A 20,594-nucleotide genomic window follows, 5' to 3' on the forward strand; every position below is an offset into this window, starting at 1 on the left:
AATTGGTCATGCCTAGCTGATTTGATACTTGATCCAGAGCCCTACCAACTGGCACAGTCAAAAATGCGTAAAATTGTAATTCAGTTAATAACGAATTTCTGTGATCGTGTTTCACAACTTGTTTTTGTTGGGGTTTTTTTGTGATTATTTTAAATATTTGATAAGCAGAGTATGAATTAAAAAGTATCGAGTTGAAAATATTACTTTACCAGCTTAAATATATTGGTGTGATGTACGATTTTTTGAGAGTGCATTTTTTGCCGACACAAATAGTATACAGTCATGTACAAGTACATTCAAAAGATTTTTTACTTTTTATGCCTTTACATTTTTTTTGAAATTACATGTATATTGTTTTCTATTCTAAGTATTGCTTAAATCAAAATGATTTTTAATATACTAGTATCTTGTAATTAATTATTACGCAGCCGTTTTTCGAAACTACAGAATCCTTACATTTTTGAAACTCAAAATATCTTTTGGGTATTGTATATTAGCAGAGACATAGATACATTATCTATATCTCTGGTATTAACAAGTGAGTACGATTTAAGTGCCTGGTAAACTTTTCATTATTAAGAATCTAACGAAAATGGTAATCATGATCAGTTACCAGGAATATGGTCTACTATTAAAACAAATTGTTAACCATATTATATATATATAGTAAACATATTTATTCATTTCACCATTCTTTTTATGTAATATCTTATTCAATTACACAAAATTTTGGCAATTTCAATCTGCCAATCTTAAAAGAGAAAGGATTAAAATCCATATATCCCTCTATAATTGTACTTAATCGTATCGGCATTGTCCACCGTATCCCCCAATGACGTCATCCAAGGGCGACAACTTGAATACGGTCTTAAATGAAAGGGTCTATATAGTGGCAAATACTTCCATTACATTTAGACCACTATCTGATAAGGTTATCATCAAATCCACAGAGGTTTTTATGTCCATCTGTTCCGTCACTACTATTTCATAGGTAATAAGGTAACAAAGACTGATGCATAATTCAACAAGAGCTGCCCAAGGAGCAGAGTGCTCAACTTTTTCAGTTCTGAATAGTGAGATAGAAAAGTGAAGCTAAAAATCAACTCAGAAGTTAATTCATTAAAAATTTTAAGTCATTTCTACCAATTTGAAAATGATAATTTTATTATGATATTAATTCACAACCTTAAACCATGCACAAATTATTCGTAAAATTTTTATTTAATAACATATAGAGTATTTTCAAATCATGCTTTCTCAAGTTTAAACTTACACTTCTTTGTAGCAAGCAACTATTATAACCAATATTCTGTCAAAATGAATCATACCAATTGTTCTTGATTAGTCGATAAGTTTCATCAGATAATATGATGAAAAGTGTTATTTATAACAAGTGTATTGTTTGTCCATATATACATTCATATATATATACATTACAGTAATCATTTTACATGCTTTGTTATTACATCCTCTACAAAGATGTATTGTAGCTTTAAGACAACTTTAAAATTACTTCCTACATTACATGTACTGCATACATCTTCATAAACTTGATGTTTAGAATGAGATTTATCTATTGTCACTCACAGTATACTCTAAAATGCTTAATTTCACCATTTTTTGTAAAAAATCTGTTTAGAACCAGTATGGATCCAGACCAGCTTGCGCATCTGTGCAGTCTGATCAGGATCCATGCTGTTTGCTATTAATTTCTCTACTTGTAATAGGGTTGGTAAGCGAACAGCATGGATCCTGATCACACTGCCCGGATTCGCAGGCTGGTCTGGATCCAGGCTCGTCGCAAACGCACTATGTTGGTTTTGTCATGATGCGGCTCATATACATATCAATATCATTATGACAATATGACAGTCAGTTTAGCAAGGAAAATGACAAAAATTTGTTGTAATGGATATGGTACATATTGTTCTTTTATGACAAAGATTTTATATTTCATACACATGCACACTTTTTTGTAAACAATAGTTTTCATATTATTGATAAAAACCATGATAAACTTATCATTAGTACACCTAATTCCCCACATGCATCCCCAATAAAGCATACAGTATGGGATATTTACACAATTTTAACCATAATTAAACATAATTTGTCCATCAGGTTATCAACTTATCTCATACTTGCTAGCCTTGATGAGTTGGTTGGGGGAGATTGGTGGTTAAAGGTATTTTGGTGCTCGGTAAGTGTAACACCACATGATATAAACCAAAGTAACTTGTATAGTGAAATATAATTATAATTTATGGCTTACTTTTAATTTCAGCTGACTCTAATTTGTGAGAGATAATATCATAACATTTATCTAATGCATGTAAATAACACTGTATAGACAACTTCCCATCTACCACTGGATACTCCGAATCCATGTTAGGCTTGTAAAAGTCGTACACATGCTGCATATGCGTTGCACGGCAACCTGTAAACATATATGTTAGATTATCTGTATCAGTCCACAAAATATAAACAAAATCAAATCAACATTTTTCAAGAAGAGGCAGAATTCATATGACCATTGTTATCTATACTTTACACATTTTACAGATGTTTTGAAACAAGCCAGGAATTCAAATTAACATTACCACATAAATACTGGCAAATTCACCACTCCTTATGTTTGATATTTATCATAAAATGATAATTCATTCATAAAGTTTTGCTAGTGTTAAAACAGATTTTTTTATGGATTATTTTCTGGCAAAGTCCTTGTACAGCCTTCTGCTACAAGTTAGGACCTCATATATAGCCATCAGATTTTGCTGATGGTAAATCATATAATGAATGTTTGATTGTGATGGAAATAAGTAGTTTATTTTAATCACTCCTTGAGCCTAATCTTCATGGAGAGTCAAATGAGTGAAATGGTTGAGACCCTAGTTGGGCTTGAATTTTGAAACCATGAATGATTCCTGGATAAAGTGACAAACACCTTAACCACTAAGCGATGGACCCCATATAAATAAACTTATCTAATAGCAAAAATTAATACCATTTGTTTACCTCTTTCAAAAACTAAAGGAGCATCGTCTCCTATAAGCATGGCTATAGCCCCTGCACCACCTGTACATCTAGCATTGCCTGAAGCATACACAGCTATATCCCCGGCCACAACCAGTGCTTTCCGGCCTGAAATAAAAAACAGCCGACAAAGATAACAAAAAAACATGTCTCAACATGTCTCAAAATTAATATACCAGTACTTATATTAGATTGAATATCATCTTTGAAAAATTTTCTATAAATTCTCCTCAGAAAGCAAAGAAATGTTGTGTTTTTTTCCATTAATCACAAGAAAATTCAACTCACAAGTAGACTAAAATTTGTGGGGTTTTATTTCTTTCTTTTTTTCTTTTTTTCAAATTGAATATATCAAATTGAATATATACTCGGGGGAAGACGTAAGGCCAAGGTTTCATAATTTTCAAGATAAATCATCAATTAGGTATATTTGATCACATGTTATGTCTTGGTATAATGGAAATCTTGGTGTATTATTCTAAAAACTGGTATAGTAATTACCTTAATTGAATCCAATAAAATCAAACTTACCATCCCAGTAGCTAGACTCGATCCAGTTCACAGCATTAAAGAGAGCCGATGTACCACCATAACATGCATTAGTTGTATCTATTCCTTCTATATTTGTATTGCCACAACTTTCAAACAACTGCATTAGTACTGTTTTAACACTCTTTGATTTATCTAATATTGTCTCAGTACCTACTTCCAGTCTACCTATATCTGAATACGAGACCCCATTTCTTTCCATTAAACGTTGTACAACAGTCAAACATAAGGAATTTACATCTTCATTGTCAGAGCAGAACCCCATTTTTTCCTGTCCAAGCCCAATGGTATACTTTCCTGTTGAAGCACCATCAAATGTTTCCAATTCTTTCTGATCCACATACTGGGCGGGGAAATAAACCTCTATAGCAACAATTCCAACATTTTCTGGCCACCCATCTCTCTGGCTTGACATAATTTGTTAATCCTTGGATATTGCCAGGTCAAAGTATATCTGTAAAAAACGAAAAATGTTAGTTTTAAATTACAGAAAAAAAAATTACTAAAATGACAGAACGGCAGTCTTTGAAAGTCAAAGATAATCTAAATAATTCTGAAAGTTATAACATTATTATCTATTCTAATACATGTAATTTACAAATTCACAAATAAAGTGTGCCCATACATATATCTGGTATTTCAAGATTTGCAGCATTAAAACAACAAAACAACAAATTGATCTTTTCTCAGTGCTTGATAGTTAAAGGTTATCATCTTGGACAGTGACTTCCATACACAAATATGATCTTGAAGACATGACATATTGTGTAAAGTTTTTAGTGAAAACTTTCAATAATTGTGGAGGTAAACATTGCTTCAAAAACATTATTAGTTTGAATGAATTATCTTTTCTATTTTATACACCTTCTGAGGTAGGTGTCCGGGTGTTGCAAATGACTCAACATCTTCTTACTATGATCATTTGTGACAAGTATTTTCAAAATCCCTGGATGGATGAGAAAGTTATGAACTGTAAACAAAATATACCCTGTAACAGACTATGTTGTTCTTTGACCTCCAACTGTGACCTTGACATTAGAGGTAGCAACTGGTTGTTGCTCATGACATATTGTCTTATTATTGTGAATACTTGTGACAAATAATTTCAAAATCCCTTGATCTTTGAAGAAGTTATGGACCGGACACCAAATATACCCTGTAACAGACTATTTTAATCTTTGACTTTAAACTGTGACCTTGACTTTGGAGGTAGGAAATTAGTTGTTGAGATTGACACATTGTCTTATCATTGTGAACATTTATGCAAAGTATTTTCAAAATTCATTCATGGATAAGAAAGTTATGGTCCTATAGACCAGACACAACATATACCCTAAAAAGACAATGTTGACCTTAATCACCAAGTGTGACCTTGACCTTATTAGATGTCTTATTATAAAAAATCATTTGCACCAAGTTATTTCAAATTCCTTTAATAAATGATATAGGTATGGACAGGACAGGAAAGTGTGACAGACTGACGGAAAGACTGACTGAGCCTATTTCAATATCCCCCTTTTTTCTTTGAAAAGGCTGTGGACAATAAAATTTAGTATAACACCTTCGCATGTCAAAAACCATCAAATGTTCTGGAAAATGATGAATCATGAATCTTTTAATGTGCATGAGAACATGTACGAGAAGCCATCATTTAATATGCAGATTCTGTTGTTTTTTATAGATAGATTAGCATAATACCCTTACATGTCTTAAAGTCTGAAATTTTCTGTTAAAAATTTAAATGTAGAAATGGGCATTAAATAGACAGTAAATACATCAGAGGCCACCATTAAACATGCAGACTTAATTTTATTTCCTGCGTGAAGGCCCCCATCTGACCATCTAAAATTGTGAGCAGGACAGCAGATATATATGTAAAATTTCTGGATCTATATGCCTGGTAATGCAGTCAAAACAATGCTTTAAAAAAATGACTCACAATTATCATTTTGAAAAAACGGATGACATTTTTTTAGTGAATATTTTCAGAAAGTAGAGCTGAGTTGCATATATTACAGTAATGTATAAACATTTTTAAAGCACTTAGTTTCCTGGTTCCTTTTGTAAACTACATGATTGTTTTCAGAGGGAAATAAAATACCACATAAATTCTAAATAAAGTTACAGTCCTGATATTTGCTTTAGTGTAAAATGATGACAGTAGAGATTTATACTCATTAGGACACTATATTCTAAATCTGCAGTCTAGAATATAAATATTCCGGGATTAAAAAAAATTTAAATTCACTAAAATACATAATACAAAAGAACCAAATGGGCTTAATAAACACAACAAAGAAAACTTTATGAATTTAAATGAAAACAAACAATAATTCAAATATGTAATCAGACCATTTTTTGACATGATATGAAAGATTTTTGTCAGACTGGACAAATAACTTGCACACATATTTTCTGATCATTTCCCTATCAAGACTAATTGTTTTCTTTTAATGTGCAAATTGACCCAAGAATGTAAAGCTTTAGTATCCACTTCTCATTCAAATCCAGCTAAAAAAATCACACAAAGATCAACTTTAAATTTAATTGTGAGTATATTTATTTTACTTTGGAAAATTCTCATTTTAAGTGCTTCCCTTTATTTAGGAAAGAATTTACTTTTCAGACTTTTTGACCTCCTTTATAGGCAGACACAGGCAAAATTTTCATTTCTTCATTTCATTATTCTGTTAAAATCCTCAAAACAAATCTCTAGACAGTCACAGGAACAAAACTTTATACCCCTTATGAAGAATAAAATGGAAGTTTCCTAACTTGACCCATGTTGGTCAGGTAAAAGCTTTAAGTTGTCACAGTGAACTCTGGAATCGTTAAAAAACATGTCAAAAGAATGATTTGGGTTTGTTTCAATCATACAATATCCAAAATATATATTATAATTGTATTTTCAAGGAATTGCCCAAGTCACATGACTAGTTTTAGAAATATTATGTTTTTCTGTCTGCATCTTAATTCTATTCAACATATATAGATATATTTACACTTCAAAACCAAAATATATAGAATTTATACAGAAATTCATGCTTGGACAATAACAAAAATAATTTCATTGTGATTTTGACAATCCTGTATTCTGCTGAATACATGTATGCCCTCTATCAGCAGCCAATTAGTCATGTGATAAGGTTATAATGCATGACTTCTGACCCAGTGATCAACAATTAATAAGGTTTATCAAGTATCTACTGGTCATGACCTTTACCTTTGACCCCTTGACCCAAAACTCAATAGGGGTCATCTGCTGGTCACGACCAATCATCATACAAGTTTGAAGTTCCTAGGCCTAAGCCTTTTTAGTTAATTGATCAGAAACCGTTTTTACCTACAAGGTCAATGTGACCTTGACCTTTGACCCCTTGACCAAAAAATCAATAGAGGACATCTGCTGGTCATGACCAATCACCATGCCAAGTTTGAAGTTCCTAGGCCTAAGGGTTCTTTTATTATTGATAGGAAACCGTTTTAACATACAAGGTCAATGTGACCTTGACCTTTGACCCCAAAATCAATAGGGGTCATCTGCTGGTCATGACCAATCATCATGCCAAGTTTGAAGTTCCTAGGCCAAAGCGTTCTTTAGTTATTGATCAGAAACCGTGTTTACTTACAAGGTCAATGTGACCTTGACCTTTGACCCCTTGATCCCAAAAAACAATAGGGTTAATCTGCTGGTCATGACAAATCACCATACCAAGTTTGAAGTTCCTAGGCCTAAGCGTTCTTAAGTTATTGATCAGAAACCGTTTAATTACAAGGTCAATAAGACCTTGACCTTTGACCCCTTGACCCCAAAATCAATAGGGGTCATCTACTGGTCATGACCAATCACCATACCAAGTTTGAAGTTTCTAGGCCTAAGGGTTCTTTAGTTATCACTCGGAAACCGTTTTTACCCAAGAGGTCAATGTGACCTTGACCTTTGACCCTTGACCCCAAAATCAATAAGGGTCATCTTCTGATCATGACCAATCACCATACCAAATTTGAAGTTCCTAGGCCTTAAGGTTCTTTAGTTATTGATCTGAAACTGTTTTTGCTTACAAGGTCAATGAGACCTTGACCTTTGACCCCTTGACCTCAAAATCAATAGGGGTCATCTACTGATCATGACCAATCACCATACCAAGTTTGAAGTTCCTAGGCCTAAAGGTTCTTTAGTTATTGATCGGAAACCGTTTTTGCTTACAAGGTCAATGTGACCTTGACCTTTGACCCCTTGACCCCAAAATCAATAGGGGTCATCTACTGGTCATGACCAATCACCATACCAAGTTTGAAGTTCCTAGGCCTAAGGGTTCTTTAGTTATCACTCGGAAACCATTTGGTCTATGGACAGACGGACCGACAAGTGCAAAGCAATATACCCCCTTTTCTTTGAAATTGGGGCATAAATATAACCTTTGGCTAGTATCTATGGTAATATTTATCTCATTCATGCCATATCTTCACCAAGTTTAGCAGACACAAGAACTAAATGCATGTACATGAGTTTTTGTTACTATGCTTTTATTCTGTTTCTAAAGGTTATTCTGAATTTTGTGTAGTTGTAAAAAAAGCTGGGGGAGGGGGGGGGGTCAGTAGCCCCCAATAAACAAGTGTGCTAATATTCTTTATCTTCCGGGGTCTACAAAAATTTATGTGTTCCAATAATAAACCATTTTACGATGACAAGTCTATACCACAACTATATATTGTTGCCTGTCAAAACTAGGAATTTTGATATATAGAGGATATTTGTTTAGTTCAGTGTAAGATCAGAATATATTTCACCGATTGAGCAACAAAAGGTGTATAAACTTTTGGTGTTCACAAGGTGAAATATATTTCGATCTTACACTAAACTAAACAAATTTTCTTTTTATTATATGCAAAGAAACGTTTTAAAAAGACATTAAACCTGATACTGCATGAAAAGCGCGCCAAATAATAATACAACGTGATGTCATTTACGACGTAACGTCATTAAGTTGGTACCCAGTTCTGTGCACGCTCGTATTTCACTGAAACAACGTAAGGGGCTTAAATTCAAAACAGTGAAATTATCAAAGTGGTATTTTCACTGTTTCAAACAGTGAAATTACCAGTTTTTATATCACTGATATTTCTATAAACCACCGAAAAGCATGTAATAAAGTCACTTAATCTTAAGGTTAAAGTTCATTAATTATCAAGAAGGTAAAACAAAATCTACAAATATTAGATTACAAAAATTTTGCAGGATAACAGCTAAGTATTTTCGTAGGTAAAAGTAACCACTAATTTTATATATTTACCAAGTATTAATCTTAAATCCTGGTCGATAAACTCTTCCACATCCTGTTTTAAGTGTTAAAAAAAAAGATGTTTATGGTAAATGCATGAATAGACATAATATATTTAGTTCTGTGTAAAAATACTACAATTACTTTTATTTCTACTTGGTTAAGTATAGGTTAAAGTTTATAAGTATCTATTTACAAAATTAGAGTGGTCAGGCACGGCGCAGCGTCACAACCAATTTAATTTTGTAAATATGTATACTAATAAATTTTAACCAGCTTAATGTTGTTAATTATTTTCATAAACAGTCGATTTACTACACTGAGTAACAGTTTGCCATTTTACCAAAGTAAATGTGTTACTATTCATTTGAAAAACTGCAATCCTATTGGACAAAAAATAATGTCAAACACTAAGGCAATTTAATCTACTCCTTTATTACACAAACTGCACGGATTAAGCTGTTACAACAGTTGAGAATTTTTGTCTACAAAACCAAAACATAACCGTCTTAACATTAACAGATTGACAGGCACTCTTCTATGAGGATTTATTGACAAAATTAACAAAAACCTTAGGTCAGTTACTGTTAAACTTCTTTGATAGGAGTTAATCCTTTACTGAATCATTATAATTACAATTGGGCAATTCTTACACAATTAAAGATGATAAAATCTTAACTTTCAAGTTTGTTAGAAGAACTTAATATTTTTTTGGACACATACAGCAACCGGAAAAATAAGTTATCAACATTTTTCAATGCTTTAGAGATGTCCACACGCAACTGCAAGCGTTCATCAACAGGCAGCAAAAGACTCTACATATGAAACCCAGTGCAAACCATGATTAGTAGGTTTGTGCATCTGTACTTTCACTTTTCAGTCAGTATATGGTATATTTTCAAATTTTTCCTTAAAAAAATTGATGAATGGTTTTGTCAAGATTGAAAGACGCACAAGTCCATTTAATATATATTTCAGGCCATCCTTAAAAAAATGTTTGTTTGCATTAACCCGTCCCAGAATTTTCAAGGTCGATTTTTTCATTTTTTTTTTTATTTTTTATTAAACTGTACTCCCAAATAAACATGGAATTTCAAAATGCTGGACAATATATGCTTTGATAATCTGGTAACAATAAATAAATTGATAAATGAATTCTAACAAGCAAATTCGTTGAATTTATATCCCCCGCCGAGTACTGGTTATTATTAACACAACAACTGAAGACATAAGGCTATGCAACAGACCAGAACCATTTGATCAACTTTGGCAGGGGACCACCCTAGGATCATTCCTGTAAAGTTTGGTTGCTGTGCAGTCATTTGTTTCTGAGGAGATGTTGTTTAAAAGAAATTGCTGACGACGCATGACGACGGACGGTGGGGGATCATAATAGCTCACCTAGATGTAAAAACATCTTAATCTCCAGACTTCATTATTCGTAATTTAGTGATGTTGATCATTATTCCTGTAAAGTTGGTTGATTCTAACTCAAGCACTCAAGGATCAAATAACAACATAATGAAACAGTTTTTACTAAGTCAAGGGAAATAACTCTACAAATACTGGATAAATCCACAAGCGAAACCCCAGGAACAAACTAAATATGCTGAGCAACTTTCCAATAAGGTTAAATGACTCTATGTCAAATCCTTTTTGAGTTACATGCGACACATGTTGAAAAATTGCAAACATTTTCTAAGTCAAGGGCAATAACTCTAGAAATACTTAATAAATCCCCACGAAAATAAACAGGTGCACAACTCAACATGCTGATCAACATTCCTGTAAAAATCCATGACTTTAGGTCAAATACTTTTTGAGTTACATGTGACACAAGTTGAAAATTGCAAAATTTTACTAAGTCAAGGGCAATAACTCTAAAAAATAGTAAAAATATCCGGACGAAAATACCCAGGTGCACAACTACACATACTGATCAACATTCCTGTAAAGTTTCATGACTCTAGGTCAAACACTTTTTGAGTTACATGCGACACAAGTTGAAAATTACAAAATTTTACTAAGTCAAGGGCAATAACTCTAAAAATGCTAAAAATATCCAGATGAAAATACCCAGGTACACAACTACACATACTGATCAACATTCCTGTAAAGTTTCATGACTTTAGGTCAAATACTTTTTGAGTTACATGCGACACAAGTTGAAAATTACAAAATTTTACTAAGTCAAGGGCAATAACTCTAAAAATACTAAAAATATCCAGAAGAAAATACCCAGGTGCACAACTTCACATGCTGATGAACATTCCCATAAAGTTTCGTTGAATTCCAGCCATTAGTTGCAGAGAACTACTCCGGAAACGAAATTGGGACGTTTTACTAAGTCAAGGGCAATAACTCTAAAAATACTAAAAATATCCAGACGAAAATACCCAGGTGCACAACTTCACATGCTGATCAACATTCCCATAAAGTTTCGTTGAATTCCAGCCATAAGTTGCAGAGAACTACTCCGGAAACGAAATTGGGACGTTTTACTAAGTCAAGGGCAATAACTCTAAAAATACTAAAAATATCCAGACGAAAATACCCAGGTGCACAACTTCACATGCTGATCAACATTCCCATAAAGTTTCGTTGAATTCCAGCCATTAGTTGCAGAGAACTACTCCGGAAACGAAATTCGGACGGACGGATGGACGGACGGACGGACGGAAGGACGGACGGACAACGCCAAAACTATATCCCCCTCCCGATTCCATCGGCGGGGGATAATTAAATAATACCTACATTTCATTTCTTCTATTAGCCTTTAAAAGAACAAAAACAAAGCACAAGGCATAATTTTCAGATTAAAAAAATTTATTTTTTTATCCAGACCATGAAAAAAACTTTTGAGTAGGGGCAAATTTTGTGAGTCGGTCGCGTTACAGCAAACAAACATTTTTTTAAGGATGGCCTCAATGTGGTAATGGTAAAAAAAATTATCTAATATCACATTTTCATATTTGTACAAAGGAATGTGTTCAAAATCCCTTTGACATGCAAATAGTTTAAATTGTTTAATTCTATTTGAAAATACATGCACAAAAAAACCTGAACTTTTCAAATTTAATGATCATGGCTGTCTTTGTTTAATAACACACCATAATACTAAATAATAGCATAAATGGTATACTTCAGCACAATTACATGTACTATGAGGTTATTATACAAAATGTACATTGTTGAGTACAAAAATGAATTTTATTTCATGAGTATATAGCTGTCAAACCTCTATTGAACGAGGCTCTAGCAGAGTCTGATATAGTTTTTTTGTGCAAGTCTAATAGAATCAATATTGTTCTCAACAATGTATAATAACCTCTTTATTTCATACTTTTAGAGTTTTTGACAGACCTTTGCTACTTAAAGTGATATATGAAATAATGATATGAATTTGAAAATGAGGCCATTATGTACAAAATGCCTTTGATAAAGATATTTTGGACTTTGGACATGAAAATGAGGTTACTTGTATATGGGGTATGCTATGCATTAGATATGAATATTTTATGGGGTATAATATTCATTTGATTTTGAATTGTTTGGCCTCTGGAAATGTTTGTATTTTGTTTGAAAGAAATGCAGAGCAGCAGTTTCTGTGCACTGCACTTCTTATCAATAAGATCTATCATCCTATTAAGTTTCAAGTCTAAAGCTTTTATAATTATTGAGAAATGGCCTGGACAAAAATAAAGTATGAAAATAAACAAAGGGCAATAACTCAAAAAATAAGAAATGCAGAGTACCACTTCTTGTGCACTGCACTTCTTCTTAATGAGATCTATCATCCTATGAAGTTTCAAGTCCATAGCTTTTATACTTTAGGAGAAATGGCTGGGACAAAAATAAAGTATGAAAATTAACAAAGGGCAATAACTCAGAAAATAAAAAATGCAAAGTACCACTTCTTGTGCACTGCACTTCTTCTTAATGAGATCTATCATCCTATGAAGTTTCAAGTCCATAGCTTTTATACTTTAAGAGAAATGGTCCGGACAAAAATAAAGTATGAAAATTAACAAAGAGCAATAACTCAAAAAATTGGAAGTGCAGAGTACCGGTTTTTATGCACTGCACTTCGGGTCATTATAAGAAGCATGCATACCAAGTTTGAAGTCAATCCAACTTATATTGACTGACTTATGCTGACTTATGCTCCGGACAAGCTGAAGGGGACCCCGACGCCGACAACGACCCTGACAATGATGCCGCCGACATAAGTAACCCCTATATGTCACCTTTTTCAAGGCGACACAAAAACTTTAACATATGCAGACGCGGATGCCAACACCGGGGCGACTACAAAAGCTCTCATATAGTCAAGCTAAAACATGATTTATAAATTTAAATTGCTAAATTTCATACTTTTGTATAATGAAGAAAGGAGTTCAATACACATGTGCATTAAGTTTGCTGTCAGAGATAATTAAGGTGTTTATTACTTCATTATTAAAAAATCAAGGTGTGAAAAGGTGTTGATAAACAAATAATTAAATTAGTTATTTGGTAATATATATTGTTTCATGTTAATATGACTATTTGTTCTTTAATCAATTTTTTATTTTAAAGTAAATGTGAATTTATTTTATTTCATTTATGTGATTGCATACCAGTTGTTGCTTATTTACAGACTTCCCGAAAGTTGAAAAAACTGTCAGACATTCGGTCTGACAAACCATGAAAATCTGACGGACCGAAACAAAATCTGTTGTACCAAATAAAATTGATCAAAATCAAAGAAAAACTTGTGTTTGTATTCCTAAGACACTTTTTGTCTTTTATTTTTTCGCCGTAAAAATCGGCACTATCCGTACAGCGCATTTTCATTTTCTCCCCTTCATACACCAATGATTCATGGTTCTGCTTCCATTTTTCATGAAATTTTGTCTCAGGTCTATACTTTTCATCCTTTTATTGCTGTTTTGCGCACTCTTCTGACGTAGATTTTCGTTTTTTCCCAGGTTTGGCACCTTTAGCGACGCCATTTTGTATACATGCTGCTTGGATAAAAGCCGGACAGTCTGACCGATCCGGAATAAAAAATTGTCGGACCTGATCAAAATTTATCGGACATGTCCGTCGGACCGACATATTTTGGGAAGTATGTATTTATTTTCTAAAACATACCTGTTACCACCTAATTCGCTATTTTAACAAATTAATGAATATCATAAGACCTTCACATAATGACAGGTGTATGTATATTAATAGGATTAAAATATCTGAAAAGGTGTTAAATTTACAAACACTTTTCAGAATCAAATAAACACTTTACTTAATATCAAATACATTCTTTTAAAATCATCAAGAAATATTACGGGGAAGTCAATGTCCGGGCCCGCAAAGCGGGCCAGGGCTTTGGCTTGCCCGGCTATAGACTACACGTGTATATTTAAAAGAAAATTTAAATTAAAAAAAATTAAAAAATATATATTTACCTATCAATGAAATTTTCAGTGTCAGTTCTAGCTAGGCGCCGCCATTTACAATGTAACTCAATTATAAAAGGCGGTGTATTCCGATTACGGAACAAATCTCACTTTTTAGGATTAATAATAATCGTCGAGTGTTCCGAGTGAAAACGGAAGTGGGTACATATAATACCGAATGACACCTTTAAAACGGAAAAATGAAAGGATTTTTTACCGACTTCCCCGTTCATAGGCTTTGCCTAATTTCATATTATTAGATTAAGTAAAAACTAAAATGATAACTTGCAAATAAAAATTGGGGGAGAATTGTCTGCATATTTCAAATTTGGGAGAGAACCGTCAGGGGAGGAAACGGTTTGGAAGAGAATATTCTGTCATTCACTGAAATGGATAGCTTCTAAATATCTAAAGTTTCTATATTTCAAGTTTCAGTTGGTAGTATTGTCTACATCTACATTGTACGTTGGCGCAATCACACTTGATTATGACGAGATGATTTTGTTTCAGATATCAAGTAAAATTGATTTTAATGGTGTTTGACCCATACATTTTGGTGACATAATTTGCTGAGTAAAACTAAAATACAAAAATGTCTTATCTTGTTATAAAACACTATCTGATAATGCACTGTACTGGTAATATTTACTTTTCGACTAACCTCGGTGATCGGTTATTGAATTTTCAAACTGATTTTCAGCTAAAAACCGACCGTATCAATAAACAGATAAACGTGACACCCCTATGTATAGATCTATACTGAAAGAATCGCCAATGTCACAAGAATGTGATTTGAATTTCGGATGCACAACATTTCGGATACATGCTCTGGTTGTCATGTAAAGTACATGTAATATTGTACGTAAACAAATACTGTAAACTAACTAGACTTTTTTTTACCTTTTTTTCCGATTTTTAAATGTTCACGTTTCACAATATCTTAATATGATAATTTTATATGACAACAGCATGATTTGGTTTCGTCACGGATCATCACGTTGTTTACACTTACACCGGTCCGGAAAGGGTCGAGATACTGACGAATTAGGAGACGATAGAAAATATTCGGGAAACTGCTTACGACATAGCAATAAAGAAGGAAAATGCGCCAGGATGTGAAGTTGTTATGGGAGTAATTAAGAAGATTATATTAAAGAAGAACGACGGGAAATTAATTAGATATTTAGCGCGGGGTTCAATGATATCACGGTACAAGTTTTACTTTTATAGGAATTCATCGTCAGTGACGACAAAGTTTATAAAATACTGTCACTCTGCAAAAAATGTTTTAAAGTGTTTATCCCAGGGGGGACTGTTTATGTTAACTTATTACCTTGTTGCAAACTTGAAAAAACTAGAAATGTGTCCATAGGACACGGATGCCTCACACGCCACTGCTCTGTCAATCTTCGGTACGTTACGATACCGAAATCAACTTGATTTCGGTAAAGTTACCGAAATCAACTTTTCATTACCGAAATCAACTTATAAAATCACAATTAAGCGTTTTATTAAAAAAAGTTCATTATAATACATTACAATAGGTTAAGTTTGACTTACATGCAAAAATTCAGTTTAAAATAATTGATAATTATGAAATTAGAATCTAATAACTAAATATCAAGATTATTCCCTGATTTGTCACGAACCGAAATATATGTTACAATACCGAAATCGACTTGTAAAATCCCAATTAAGCGTTTTATTATATTTTTTTCATTATAATCTATTACAATTGGTTTAGTTTGACTTTCATGCAAAAAATCAGTTCGAACTAATTTATAATTATGAAATTAGAAACAATTAAATATATGAATATCAAGATTACTTCCCTGATTGTCACGAACCGTAATATATGTTACCATACCGAAATCGGCTTGTAAAAGTTAAAATAAACATTTTCATAGATCTTGTTTAATTAATTAATATAAAATCATTCAAACTGAACCATAAACAAAGGAAAATAATATTTAATTATAAAAAATGATGATGTTATAGACGGATATGTATATTATATCATGATTACTTCCCTTGTTATTAATGTGTTGCATTACCGAAATTAAATCAGATTTCATTTCAAAGATGAGAATAACCCCTAAATAATTTGCATGAATTTCAGAAGTCTATGAGAAAAGTTACTTGAGTGAGTTTTAAACTTTGAATTCATATCACTTATTTTCAATGTTTAAATTTTCCCTTTAGTCAGATAACATAGCAGCGTATCATGTCTTTGATGTTTCTTAATGATTTCGAAATACAAAATTAAACAAAACTGTGTTTGAAGTTATCCGCCTAATTTAGATCACTATAAAAATAGTTGATATTTAATTTAAATCCAATGATTATGATTTGATTAAAATAAAAAGACGTAGTGGTTGCCATTAATCATGTAACCATAACACCTTTACTATAAAGAGCAAACATACACGTGCTCGGACAATGGAGGTGCTAGTTGACATTACATACTCGTTAACCGCAATCCTTTGATATACATCGGCGCATGGAAACTTTAGAAATACTTTTTTTATAGTTTTATAGTATAAATATTTCAGATCTAATAAGTTGGTAAAAATATAATTTTATATTAAATAAATTGTCAAAAGGTCTGTTTTAACTAACATGTAGGGGTGGTCGCTATACGTTTCCGTAGAAAACATTTCGGTATATGAGACAAGATGCTTTGATATTATTATTACCAAATTGCATATCAGTTGTTCCAAAAATGTATGATTTTTTTTGATGTCCCGGATACTTTATAATATATTAATAACTACATATTCTACTTATTGAAAAAGTTGTTAACTCATGATTTTATGTTGATCGATTTTTATTACATGCTTTTCGGTGGTTTATAGAAATATATCAGTGATATAAAAACTGGTAATTTCACTGTTTGAAACAGTGAAATTACCACTTTGATAATTTCACTGTTTTGAATTTAAGCCCCTTACGTTGTTTCAGTGAAATACCAGCGTGCACAGAACTGGGTACCAACTTAATGATGTGACGTCGTAAATGACGTCACGTTGTATTATTATTTGGCGCGCTTTTCATTTAGTATTAGGTTTAATGTCTTTTTAAAACGTTTCTTTGCATATAATATAAAAAAAAATTTAGTTTAGTGTGTAAATTAAGATCGAAATATATTTCACCTTGTGAAACCAAAAGTTCATATTCACTCGTGGCTGCGCCACTCGTGAAATATATACCTTTTGGTGCTCGCTCGGTGAAATATATTCCGATCTTATATATATAAATACTGAGCTGAACTAAACAAATATCCTCTATATAATCATTTTAAATTTCGTATCTGTAAACAGCATAAATTTATGGAATGACTGATCATTATATATATATATATAATATATATATATATATTTATATGATGTAAAAAATGGAACACTTTAAACTGACAAATTTCAATTATGTAATGTTGTAACTTGTACGATATGACATGTTGTGTATTACTGTATTAAGTAAGGTGTGAAGTAATTAAGACAGGAGGTACAGTTGACATGCAATGTATGTTAAAGATTAAAGATTATAATGAACCATCGATTTATTTCGTAACAAACATTTAAATAAATGACTAAAATATAAAAAAAACATTATTATAAAGAGTCCCCATAACATATGTTAGCGATTTGTTAATATATAGTTTAACTGTTCAATAAAAGAAAGACCCAAACTTTCCAATTTCCAATTTTACTGCCTGATACATTATACAATGTTTATGGAATTTTTTTAGAACAGTCGAATTATATACAGTATCTGTATTCAAACTCATAAAACATAAACATGTACAAAATTTATAATTAGATTTAACTCATATTACAGAGTATTGTATTTTTCCATCATAGTCCGATCATAGCTTTTTAAAAATACGATTTGATTAGAAAATTGTTATGCACGATAATCACGTGCAGATATATAACATGCTTGTGCTAATGTCTTGTAATAAATGATTGCTTTACATACATAATTTGTGTACCAAATATCTCTAAACCTGCAAAATATTTTATTGCATAATGACTTAAAGTAAGTCAAACCCTGTTCGAAAGTTCATTTCATAGGTTAGAGAAAAAAATCTTACTTCGTTCATTAATATTGTACCGTGTAAAATGAATATATATCACTTTTTCATATTCATGTTCCATATTCTATTAATAGAAGATATGTTAATTCTGTTCGTTATAAATATCGGCAAGTTCTTATAAGCCGGAGTAACAGTTATCTTATTGTTGTTTCCTTGTCTATGAATATAAGCATCAGTGACAGAGCACGTTTAGTATTTATTTAGTTATTTATTTAGTTATTTGTTTATTAATTAATTTATCTTTATATTTTTTCTTTAATTTCAAAAACATAAATTATCTTAAATAATCACTATATATGTATTATACATGTATTTTATATACATAATTTAAACTTCACAGCTGATTTCGGTAATGCTAAACACATAACGGGTTGTTTAGAACAAAGGGAAGTAACTCAATAATTACATTTTTGTTAATAACATCATTAAAATAAAATATTATCAATAAATTTTTTAACTGAAAGTCTATTTCACTAATTTTCATCAAATAATGAAGAAATAATAGCAGTATTTTAACTAGGTTGGTTTTTACGAGTTGATTTCGGTAATGAAAAGTTGATTTCGGTAACTTTACCGAAATCAAGTTGATTTCGGTATCGTAACGTACCCGTCAATCTTATGACTCTAGGTCAAATATTTTTTTGAACTACATGTGCCACAAGTTGAAAACTAAAAATCAACAAAGGGCAATAATTCTGTTAAATTTGGTCGCAGCAAAAATTCCTTCCTTTACAGCCATTTACACATTAAGGTTGTTCATCCCTGGAAGTTTAAGCAAAATCTGCCATCCGGTTTAATAGGAATTGCGTTCACAAAATTTCTATATAGTATATAGTGAAAAAATCAACAAAGCACATTAAGGTTGTTCATCCCGGGAAGTTTAAGCAAACTCTGCCATCCGGTTTAAGAGGAGTTGCGTTCACAAGATTTCGGGACGGACGGACAGACGGACGGACAGACGTACGGACAGACGGACAAGTGAAACGCTATATGGTTCCTTTTGCGGGGGCATAAAATAATCAGAAAATACAAAATTGTCTATCTGGCATACTATTTTTTTCCAGGAAATCCTTCTTTTTAAGTATTTTCTTTACTGTAACTTTTATCTGCAAAATAATTACATAGAGGACAATGGAATGAGTGTAAGTTCAATACTGAATTTATTGCACGAGTTGAATAGAATTATATTATGCCGAGCTCTGGCGCGCATAATATTATGTAATTCAACGAGTGCAAATAAATTAAGTTAATGAACTTACACGAATTTAATATTCTATTATCACATATACCAAAATAAAGACCAATTTAAAGTGAAAAATAAGATCCATTTTTTCATTGGACGCGCCTGTAGTATAACGCTAACATTTAGCGCGTTTTTTACACTATGTTTGAATAACACTAATTACGTCCACGTCAAAATATATGCATGACCGGTGCAATACCATATAATTTACGGAGTCGAAAAAAGCACGGGTTGTGTGATAAATTTTCTTTTTATTCATGCTTTTTAGTGATTTTAAAGTTAAATTTTTAAACGGATTTTGGCGCCGGGCGTAACGTCGCGCGTTCTCCTTTTTGACGTCAACTCACCATAGACGTCACAGCATCAATTTTGAAATTTAGTTCTGTTTAAATTCGTCTAATTTTGTATTAAAATCAAGATTGCCGAGTGTTTTGATTTCTTTCGTTTTGGGTATCATAGTCAAAACATAAAAACACGTCCCCTGTTGTCAAAATATGAAACCCCAGGAAAAGTAACCAATGAACTAGCATCTGAATATGATATTTCTTTCGCTTTTCCTTTCTCTTCCGTCACAATAAGTAAACCCCAGCAAAAATGAGCCAATCAATGGGCATGCTCTGGAGTGCGAGTAACTAATACCTGCACTCCAGTTAATGCACTGTGCATGTATATGTATACGATTTAACACTGACACATTTTCAACAGAAAGGTCCCCAAACTATGATTCAAGGGTTGGTTTGGTTGATATGGTAAAAAAATAAAATAATTTATAAATATATGCTATTGTTTGTGTTAGAATTTAATAAAGAAAGGTAACTTTTGAAGAATACTAAATTAAAATAAGTCTCCTTCATATTCTTTAATATCATTGCATGTGGTCAGAATACTCTTAGGGTCACTGAAACTGGTCCTTCAACGATAGATATTACATAGAATCAGAATTTTCTTCT

At 32.1% G+C, this 20,594-nt stretch overlaps 1 protein-coding gene across 1 annotated transcript in view; it reads right to left on the bottom strand.

Moving 5' to 3' along the window:
• The window catches only part of LOC132718103 (hydroxymethylglutaryl-CoA synthase 1-like), a 32,055-nt gene extending 16,765 nt beyond the window's left edge, over window positions 1-15,290 (bottom strand). Inside the window, exons 1-4 of the mRNA XM_060701733.1 lie at window positions 15,206-15,290; window positions 3,568-4,039; window positions 3,019-3,144; window positions 2,273-2,437 (exon numbers count right to left, since the gene is read on the bottom strand). Coding sequence (XP_060557716.1) covers window positions 2,273-2,437; window positions 3,019-3,144; window positions 3,568-4,000 — 724 coding nt within the window. The 5' untranslated portion in view covers window positions 4,001-4,039; window positions 15,206-15,290. The remainder of the gene's footprint in view (window positions 1-2,272; window positions 2,438-3,018; window positions 3,145-3,567; window positions 4,040-15,205) is intronic.
• Window positions 15,291-20,594: the final 5,304 nt, after the last annotated feature.

The sequence above is a fragment of the Ruditapes philippinarum genome, unplaced genomic scaffold (assembly GCF_026571515.1).
Source record: "Ruditapes philippinarum isolate M1 unplaced genomic scaffold, ASM2657151v2 ctg1912_1_1_1_1, whole genome shotgun sequence".
NCBI lineage: Eukaryota > Metazoa > Mollusca > Bivalvia > Venerida > Veneridae > Ruditapes > Ruditapes philippinarum.